The sequence below is a fragment of the Chlamydomonas reinhardtii genome, chromosome 14, assembly GCF_000002595.2.
Source record: "Chlamydomonas reinhardtii strain CC-503 cw92 mt+ chromosome 14, whole genome shotgun sequence".
Lineage (NCBI taxonomy): Eukaryota > Viridiplantae > Chlorophyta > Chlorophyceae > Chlamydomonadales > Chlamydomonadaceae > Chlamydomonas > Chlamydomonas reinhardtii.
In genome coordinates this window covers 3,399,629-3,409,246 of record NC_057017.1, presented here as the reverse complement: position 1 = coordinate 3,409,246, position 9,618 = coordinate 3,399,629, and the positions used below count along the sequence as shown (strand labels likewise).

At 64.5% G+C, this 9,618-nt stretch overlaps 2 protein-coding genes across 2 annotated transcripts; both read left to right on the top strand.

The window, feature by feature from the left end:
- Window positions 1-32: 32 nt before the first annotated feature.
- CHLRE_14g630500v5 (uncharacterized protein) lies at window positions 33-4,758 on the top strand. Its single transcript, XM_043070377.1, has 9 exons — window positions 33-129; window positions 198-257; window positions 672-749; window positions 1,245-2,237; window positions 2,588-2,672; window positions 2,929-3,007; window positions 3,298-3,351; window positions 3,654-3,809; window positions 4,110-4,758. The coding sequence occupies exons 1-9, from the start codon at window positions 63-65 to the stop codon at window positions 4,191-4,193; spliced, it is 1,656 nt and encodes a 551-aa protein (XP_042917050.1). The 5' UTR covers window positions 33-62; the 3' UTR covers window positions 4,194-4,758.
- A 54-nt stretch (window positions 4,759-4,812) lies between these two features.
- CHLRE_14g630450v5 (uncharacterized protein) lies at window positions 4,813-9,505 on the top strand. The gene is made up of 7 exons (XM_043070376.1): window positions 4,813-4,871; window positions 5,130-5,260; window positions 5,734-5,825; window positions 6,617-6,676; window positions 6,926-7,357; window positions 7,516-7,839; window positions 8,155-9,505. Exons 1-7 carry the CDS (start codon window positions 4,822-4,824, stop codon window positions 8,560-8,562), a joined length of 1,497 nt encoding a protein of 498 aa, XP_042917049.1. The 5' UTR covers window positions 4,813-4,821; the 3' UTR covers window positions 8,563-9,505.
- Window positions 9,506-9,618: the final 113 nt, after the last annotated feature.

The window sequence follows — 9,618 nt, the reverse complement described above, 5'->3', positions numbered from 1 at the left end:
ATTTCTTGCTTTCTACAATACACTTATACGGGATAATTGACCTTGATAGCTCTGAAAGCCAAATGGGGGCAAACTCGCCAATCGCCTGCTTCGTTGCGGGCACCAAAGGCTACGTCTGGGACGCAGATGGTGCGAATAATGCGTCTGTACCACGAAACCCAGCTCAAGCTCACAATGTGCCGACTGGGCGTGCGCAGGGGCGATGCGGCTGCGCAAGCAGCACCGGATTATGGGCAACCTCGCGGGCTGTGTTGCACGTGAGTTATGGGGTTAAGGGTACAAGCTCCAGGGCCGCACGCAGGCGTCTGGGAATGCACTGAACTCGGAGGGAAAAGCGGTCGCTGAGGTGGAGCCAGCGGGGTGCCGTCCCCTCCCTTTCCTGTCCCCGCCTTCCCTTGCTTTTCACCTCCCGCACCCTCCATCTGCCCAGCACATGTGCAACTTTCCACAACCCACCTCAACCCGCTGCCGTGGGTCGGCGACCATTCCTTTGGCAGTTTAAACCTGTTGTGGCGTGCTGGGGCAGGCAAACCCAACCCACCTCGACCACGACCCCATACCATTGCCTTGCGCCTGCCTCTCACTCACCCACCCAACCCCGCACCTTCCAAACCTCCCACACCACCACCACACCACCACCACTCCACAAACACACACACACGCACACACAGAGTTCAAGAACCAGAACGAGGTGAACTTCCTGCCGCTGGAGTTGAGTGCTGACGAGGTGACGCTGGCGGTGCGGGAAGGTGAGGGCAGGCAGGTTGGAGTATGTGGGGATGTGTATGTGTGTGTAGGGTGTAAATACCAGCCCAAACTAAACCAAGCCAAGCCCAACTAGCGGATTACAGACAGAAGTGTTAGTGGGGTGGCGGGTTGGGATGCGTGTAAATACCAGCCCAAGCTAAACCAAGCCAAGCCGAGCCAAACCAGCAGAGCACAGGCAGAGGCGTTAGTGGGGTGGTCGGAGGAGGGTGTAAGTACCAGCGCAAGCTAGGACCAAACCAAGTGCGAAAGAAGGGGTGGTGAGGAAGAGGTGGACAGGTGGGCGGGAGAACGGAGGGAGAGCGGGCAGGCGGGCGGGGGCGGGGACGGGGCGGGTGGTAGCGCGGGTGGTACGTCGAGGCAGGTGGGCAGGCAGGTGGGGCGGCATGACGCCGCATTCTACCTGGTATTCGCATTTTCATGATTCCCACCGTTATGCCCACTGCTCAAATGCGGACACATACGCAACCCTGCAACAGGCTGGATTGAGCTTTTTCCAGAGACCTCTGCGCCCGTGCGCGCCGCCGCCGCGGCAGCGTCAGCGGCCGCTGCCGCCGCCGCGGCAGCCGCGGCGCACGCCGCCGGGGCTGGAGCCGGCCCGGGTAGCGGCGGCGGTGGCGGCGGCGGCGGCGCGCTCGGACTCAACCCTGGGGAGGTCGATTGGGCCGCGGCTTATGCGGAGTACTATTCGCAGTGGGACCCGGAGACCGGCTTCCGTGGGCGCTGGCTGCCGTTGCTGGGTCCCAAGCGCCGGCGGCTGAACCCGCACCCACACCAGCACGGTCAGCAGGGGCACCAGCAGCAGCAGGGGCACCAGCAGCAGCAGCAGGGGCAGGGGCAGGGCCTGCATGGGCAGCAGCAACACGGGCAGCCGCAGCAGCAGGGGAAGCAGCAGCAGGGGAAGCAGGAGGGGAAGCAGGAGATGGCGGGCGGGGGTTTGGAACCAATGGAGGTGGAGGCGGGGGTGACGGAGACAGCAGCAGCAGCCGGCGCACGCGCGGCCGCAAACACGTCGCCGCACGCACGCCACGGCCACGGCCACGGCCACAGGCACGGTCAGGGTCAGGGGCAAGGGCACGAGCAGGGACCAAATGGCGGCGGCGGCGGCGGCGGTGGCAGTGGTGGCAGCGGGGCAGATGCATCGGAGGCGGGGTGGCGGGCGGCGCTGGTCGGCGGCGGGACGTACACCGTACCGCTGACGGCGGCAGACGCGGCGGCGGCGCGGACCGGCGGCGGCGGCGGCGGCGGCAGTGCAGGCGGCGGTGCCGGCGGCGCCACGGCTGCTGTGGGTCGCGGCGCGCATGGCCAGGAGGAGGAGAAAACGGCGGGGCAGGGGCAGGGGCAGGGGCAGGGGCAGCACCACCACCACTCGCGCGGGCATGGACACGGTCACGGTCACGGGCAGGGGCAGGGGCTGGAGGGGGAGCAGGAGGGGGCGGAGGGCGCGGCTGCAGCAGCTCCCCACGACGGAGGTGAGGGGCGGAGAGGGAGAGGGAGGCGGAGGGGGCAGTAGCTGAGGGGGCAGGAGCTGGGGGGCAGGAGCTAAGGGGGAGGGGAGGCAGGGAGGAAGGAGGCATGGTGGCAGGGGCGGGTGCAGTGTGGGGATGGTCTTGGGCCAGGCGGGTGACCACGTGGACAGCTGCACGTGCACGCACTCCCACTCCCATTCCGTTTCCCGCGGGTATACGCCCCCCACCCCACACACACACCGTTTCTTTCCCGTGTGGCAAGCCCTTCCCCCGTGTCTTTTCCTCACACACCACTCTTACCGTACACACGTACACACACACTCTCTCTCCTGCCCGCTGCTGCCGCTGCCCAGGCGTGTCGCGTGTGGGCTGGCGCTACCCGGCCACTGCGCAGGAGGTGTTGCGCCACCGCGTGTTCAGCGACATGCACCGCCAGGGGTGAGGCAGGGGGGGGGCGTACGCACGTAGTCATACACGCACGCACGCACACTTCACGCGGGACCTCCAACAGCACTTGGCGCCACACACGCTTTACAACCTACATCTACACACACACGCACACACACACACACACACACGCACAGCTTCACGCTGACTGACGGGCGGCATCAAGGCCGGGACCACCGCACCCATACACACACGCCACGCACCACACTCCCTGACTCCCCAACTCCACGCCCTCACCCATGCACAGCTTCACGCTCACGGGCGGCATCAAGTTCGGAGCCGACATGATGGCCTATCCGGGAGACCCCAGCCTCTACCACGCGCAGGTGCGGCGGGAGGGTGCATTCATGGTTAGTTAAGGAAGTGGAGCAGGGGCGGGGCGGGGCGGTTGTGCCTGCTGCCTCCCCCACGTGCTGCCTTCCTCTGATCCACACGCCGTGCCTCCTCCCGCCACACACCACCACCACCACCACATACAACTTCACCAACGCCTTCCAAACACCTTGCCATCAACAACACCAACACAACCGAACACACACACACATACACACACACATGGGAACACACACTCGACAACCCCCACACTTGCCACCACACGCGCTGCCCCACGCCGCAGTTCACGGTGCGGCCTGTGCCCGAGGCCAGCGCGCTCAACCCCATGTCGCTCAAGGTGCGCGCGCGCCACTGCGCTATCACCGTGTCGTGTATATGTATGTGTGTGAGGGAGAGGAGGGGGGGCTTCCTAGGTGAGGGGTTAGTCTCATAGTCTGTTGACGATACGGTTCGGCGGCTTGGTTCTTGCTGGGGCGGCACGTGCACTGCAGAACATTGCAGAACCGGGACACACACACACACACACACGTTCGTTTCATTTTCTTGTGCTCTCTGACACACACACACACACACACACACACACACACACACACACACACACACACAAACACGCTCCCCTCACACACGCCCCCAACACAGGCGGTGGCTCGCGGCTCTCACGCCGCTCGCAAGCACCTACTGCTCGCGTTCCAGGCGCCCGGGGGGCAGCAGCAGGGGCAGCAGCAGGGGCCGGCGGAGCCACACGCAGAGGCGGGGAACGCGCACAGCCACTCCCACGCGGGCGGGCACGCACCGGTGAGCTGCTGGCAAGAGAGGGGGCTGGCTTTTCACACAGCCAGAGGCGGTGCACTAGTGGACACGCTGCTGCTGCTGCAGCATGGCTCGTCCCTTGCCCCTTGCCCCTGCCCCGTCGGTTCGGTTCAGTTTGGGCTGGTATCTACCCCCCCCCCCCCCACACACACACACCTCCTGTTCTTTGCGGGTGTTTCTCTCCCCTACCCGATCCTGATTTTCCCCTCCCCTACCCTCCGCTCTCCCCCCCCCCCCCGGCTTTGCCCGTGGCCCCATTTGTCCCTCCCCGGCACTCTGCTGCAGGCGGCGGCGGCGGCGGCGGCGGGCCGGCCCGCAATCCACTACCTGTCCTTTGCTCCCGAGTCGGGGTTCGGGTCCAGTGCGTAATGATAGCGAGCAAGGCGAAGAAGCTGGTAGGACAGAGATACTTGGTGAGAGCTGGCGATTTGGGGTGTCAAAGTTTTTGGACCGGCAAGTGGCATGTCGGCGAGGGAGGGAGCAAGCGGTGTCGGTGGGGTGTGCCGGCGTGCATGCACACGTGTGTGTGCACGGTATGTTATGTACATGTGTGGACCGCGTGTTCGGGAAGGTGGGTTTAACACCTAGAGTATGTTTCGGGTCAAAGCGGTGCTGTAAGGTGAATGTGGAAGCCAATGCATGGTGTGTTTGGGACCTTGCAAGCAGGCCCCGATTGACACGCGGACAGGTGCACGTGTGTGAATGCTGGGCCTTGAAGGTGGTGCACAGCTATGGAGCATGGATTGGGCCGATTGCAACCTACGGCGAAGAATGGGACGGGGCTTCCGCAGGTTGCTGACGGGCCACGATTACGGGAACGGGGCAGGTGTCAAGGTGAGCCGTTCTTGAGGGTAAGATCACAGTCGTGACATGCAGTGGACTCGAGTATCACGCGTAATTCTTTATACCACACGAAAATGTCAACATATGTCTTTAGTTAGACATTTGCCGCTTACCGCCTTTCGATCGCTCCTTTGGAGCGACTCCTCGCGCTAAAATGCAACGCACAGTTGTCTTTCAATCGGCCTGGGAGCCAACAAGCAAAGGGTGAGACATGATACTCATATTAAAAACAGATTCACAACCGGGAAGCAGCGCTGGGCGTCGAGCAGCCCGCCCGCTGGGCCCGGCATTTCTTTGCGATGCCCTCCACCGTTGGCGCCTTCTGTTTAAGCAGTTTACTCAGTACTGGATCAGTCCGCTGCGAAAACAATAGCCCGCTCGCCATTTTAGCATCCGGGTGTCCCGGCGTGTCCGCCTTCCCCAAACCCCAAGACTTTCCTATTTCTTTCCCCAACCCCCCAGGCGCGCGCTCCCGCCTCGCCCCACCCTGCTCGTCGGCGAGGCGGGTGACGTGGACGCCTGCCGGCACAGCTGGCGGCAGCTGCAGCCGCGGGCGCAGGAGCTGCTGGTGCGGCTGCGGGCGGGCGGCGCGAGTGAGTGCAGGGGCTGAGGGAGGCAGCTGGAAGGCACGAGTTCCTCACGGCAAGGGTGCGGTGCACCCCTGCTGGTCGACCTATCCCTTCGTGTGATAGGCTTTCATAGAGGCTCTAACGCCGAACCGCACGAGCCGGCTGCAGCAGCCATGGATAACGGATTGGGTGGTGTGAGTAGGACACTGCAATTCACCGCTCACTAACCGAGTGCCGGCCGGACTCCTGAATCCTGGATACCCAATCCTGGATCCTGAATCCTCCACTTGAGATTCCTGGCTGCAGCTAGCCTAGCCCTCATGCCCCTGCCTGTCCACGTGCGCCTGCAGTCGCAGCCACGGCTGCAATCCCAACTCTCACGACCGCACTCTATCGATCTCCTCTGCCCTTGACTCTTAACTCCCACCGCATCCTACCTCCCACCGCATCCTGACGCCCACTCTCCCACAACTCCTCTCGTCCTCCCCCCTCCGCAGCGCCTGACGAGGTGGACAGCTGCGTGCGGCGCTTCCGCTCGCTGCGTGAGAGCCTGGTGGCGGCGTACGTGCGGGACGGCCTGGCGGTGCAGGTGTGTGTGTGTGTGGAGGTCAGGCGGGCGGGAGGGGGCAGGGAGAGAGGGGTGAGGGTGAGGGGAGAGGCGGTGCAGGTGTGTGTGGCGGTCAGGGGGGCGGGAGGGAGAGGGGAGAGAAGGGGAGGGTGAGCGGAGAGGCGGTGCAGGTGTGTGTGTGTGTGGAGGTCAGGCGGGCGGGAGGGGGCAGGGAGAGAGGGGGGAGGGTGAGCGGAGAGGCGGTGCAGGTGTGTGTGGCGGTCAGGGGGGCGGGAGGGAGAGGGGAGAGAAGGGGAGGGTGAGCGGAGAGGCGATGCAGGTGTGTGTGGAGGTCAGGGGCGTGGGAGGGGGCGGGAGAGCGGAGAGGGTGAGGGGAGAGGCGGTGCAGCTGTGTGTGTGGAGGTTAGGGGGGGCGGGAGGGAGAGGGGAGAGAAGGGGAGGGTGAGCGGAGAGGCGGTGCAGGTGTGTGTGTGTGTGGAGGTCAGGCGGGCGGGAGGGGGCAGGGAGAGAGGGGGGAGGGTGAGCGGAGAGGCGGTGCAGGTGTGTGTGGCGGTCAGGGGCGTGGGAGGGGGCGGGAGAGCGGAGAGGGTGAGGGGACGGGGGAGAGGGTGAGGTGTGAGGGAAGAGGCGAGAGGGGAGAAGGGGGTTGTATTCATAAGTAGCTAAGGAAACGGGAGAGGAAGGGGGCGGGGTTGAAGGCTGTGCGCGAGTCAGACATGCTGCTGTGCTGCTCGCGAATGCTTCAAAACACGTGTTGCCATCACATCGCCACACCGCCACACGGAGACACCGCCACAACCACGTGTACGCAGGTGTATGAGGCGTCTGCGGACGTGTGCTGCGCCGCCGGGGTCTGGGCGGAGGCGTTGAAGGTGCGTGTGAATTTCGAGGGACGGGTGGTGACTGGTTATTGAGTGGGCGTAGGCGTTGAAGGTGTGCGTCTGTGCGCATGCGTGCATGTGCTCTGCACCTTGGGTCTGCCTATGGCGCCCACCCCTCACCAACCCCTACCCCTCATCAACCCCAACACCGCCCCTTCTCTTCATACCCTTACCGTATGCGCCCCCACGCCCCCTGCGCCCCCCCCCCCCACACACACACATGCAACCAACGCCACGCAGTGCCTCAACGCGCTCACGTCAGAGCTCTACCCAGCCACCTGCCAGCAGCAGCAGCAGCAGCAGTTACCGCCGCCGCCACAGCAGCAGCAGCAGCAGCAGCATGCGAGTGCAGGAGAGGCAGGAGTAGCAGGAGCGGGCGAGGCGGCTGCGGCAGCAGCAGCAGCAGTAGCAGCAGCCGACGGCAGCGGCTGTAGCACCAGCAGTAGCACCAGCAGCAGTAACACGGGCTGTAGTACGAGCGGGCGTGAGGGGGAGTTCTACGCGGCGCACGTGCTGTTCTTCGCCTGCGTGCCGGCGGCGGGGGCGGCGGCGGCGGGGGCGAGCGGCGGCGGGCGGCGGGGGGCGGCGGGCGGCGGCGATACGCTGAGCCTGCTGCGCAGTCGCCAGTTGGCGCCGTACCTCGGATCCGGACACGTGGGGTTTGCCGTACAGGTGAGGGCCTGGAGGACGGGGGGCGGGGGGGGCTACTGTTCTTCGCCACGCTACGCCATAGGCCACGCTCTCCTCCTCGCTCTTTTGGGTTGGGTTCGGTTTAGTTCGGGCTGGTATCTACAACCCCCCTTATCACCTCACACCTCACACCCCACCAGGTGCTAGCGGCGCTATCACGCGGCGACTGGCTCGCGTTCCTCTCCCTCCGGCAAGACCTAGCAGCCGCCACCGCCACCGCCGCCGCCACCGCCGCAACCTCCGCCGCCATTACAACTACCGCAACTGCCACGGCAGCTGCCAGCACGGCAAGTGCAACTGCCTCCGTTGCCGCCGCCGGCCCGCACGCACCGCGCCCTCCGAACGGACAGCCGCCGCCGCCGCCGCCGCCGCGCCCTCCGAACGGACAGCCTCCGCCGCCTCCGCCGCCGCCGCCGCCGCCGTCCGCGCTGCTGCTGTCCATCCTTAATGCAAAGGCGCCGCAGGTGCGTCCTGGCTGGGTGCGTGAGCGGGTGCCTGAGCGGGTGCGTGAGCGGGTGCGTGAGCGGGTGCGTGAGCGGGTTGGTCAGTCGCAGCACGATAAGCACAGCTAGCACAGGGGGGGTAATTTATCCTAGAATTCAAAGCACGCCCGTGCACGCGTGGTGTGCCTTGTCCCCACTCCCCACCCAGCACCTGCCGCCAGTGGCCTGCCACTCACGCACGTCCCTTTTGTGTGCTGAGTACGGCATTCTGGTTATTATTGCTGCATAACAACGTCCACACCACCACGCCAACACCTCCACCCACCATACACACAGGCCCGCACCGCCGCCCTGCGTGTTGTGTCGGCGGCCTTCCGCTCCCTGCCCGCCGCCGCCCTGGCCTCAGCCCTGCGGCTGCCAGACAGCAGCATCAGCCGCTGCAGCAGCGGTAGCAGCAACAGCTTCAGCAGTAGCAGTAGCAGCAGCAGCAGCAGCCCTGGCAATGGCAGTAGCAGCAGCAGTGGCAGTGGCAGCGACGGGGGCGCTGCGGCGGCGGCAGCGACGGAGCTGCGCGCGGCGCTGGTGGCGGCGGAGGCGGCGGGGGTGCGTGGCGCGGGGGTGGCGCTGGAGGGCTTGTCAGCGTGGGCGGAGCCGGCGGCGGCGGCGGCTGCAGCAGCGGCTGGGGCAGCGGGGTGTGCGGGGCCGCTAAGCATGGACCTGGCATTCAAGGCCGCAGCTGCGTAGCTGCGTAGGTTAGGATGGTGTAGATTAGGAAGGTGCCAATTTATTGCCGGCGTGTTGTGGTGGCAGCAGAGGTGTGGTGATCTGCATCACTCCATTTATCTTCCGAGGTAGCCGACAAGCAAGTTGGCGGCATGCTCTGCAGAGGGAAGAGGGGGCACAGGCGGAGGCAGTTGAGCAAAAAGCTCATTTACTTAAAACCCGAAGATCTAAATGATATTGCCATGCCGTGTGGGCATATGCATACATAATTGACGCATGTGAACTTTGACTGTCCGACCGTTGCTGCGGGCCTGCTGGTTGGTACGATGGAGCTGCGGAGCTGTAGTGAGTCTGGCGCATTGACCTGCCTCATGTACTATGTCAGTATCATACAATACAGCGATGGTATGGCATCATCTATGACCTTCCGTCCATGGGTGTCTCTGAGTGCATCTGGCGCGCACCTGGTGTTTTGGTTGGGGAGGCCGCCTGTGTGTGCGGCTACGCCGTATGCATCGTGCGTGTGCATGCATGGATGTTTGGTGGCAGGGAAAGCGGCATCACGCACGTTACACCGCACGCCGCACGGAACACGCCCCGCTTGGAAGCAAACGGCAGATCGGCAAAATGGATTGGGCCAGGGCGGGCTGGGCTGAGTGACCTGAATCACGGGACATGCCAACTTTGCGCCCAACCCACCATCGCGCGCTTGTTTCATGCGTGCCGTACCCGTTTTTGGGGTCTACCATCTTGTCGAATCCATGTTCATCATACTTACCTGGCCCGCTTCTCGAGGTGGTCACCATGGCCTCGGTTGTGTGGTCGGTCTTCATCTTGCACTTTGTGAGGACCTTCCGCAGTCGGCCCTTCGGGTGTCCGGCAGGGCTCAATCTTTGTCAGGCTGAGGACCCGCGCCTTGCGCGGCCTCGGCACCCTAGCAAATATCTTGTAAGCACGCAAACGCATGCCAATGATAGAATGGTTGTGCTCGTGAGCTTCGACAGCAGGCTATTTCGTAACCAATGCCATCTGGCCGTGTTCTGCAGAGTGGGTTCCCGGTCCTCCAGCCCAGGGGTG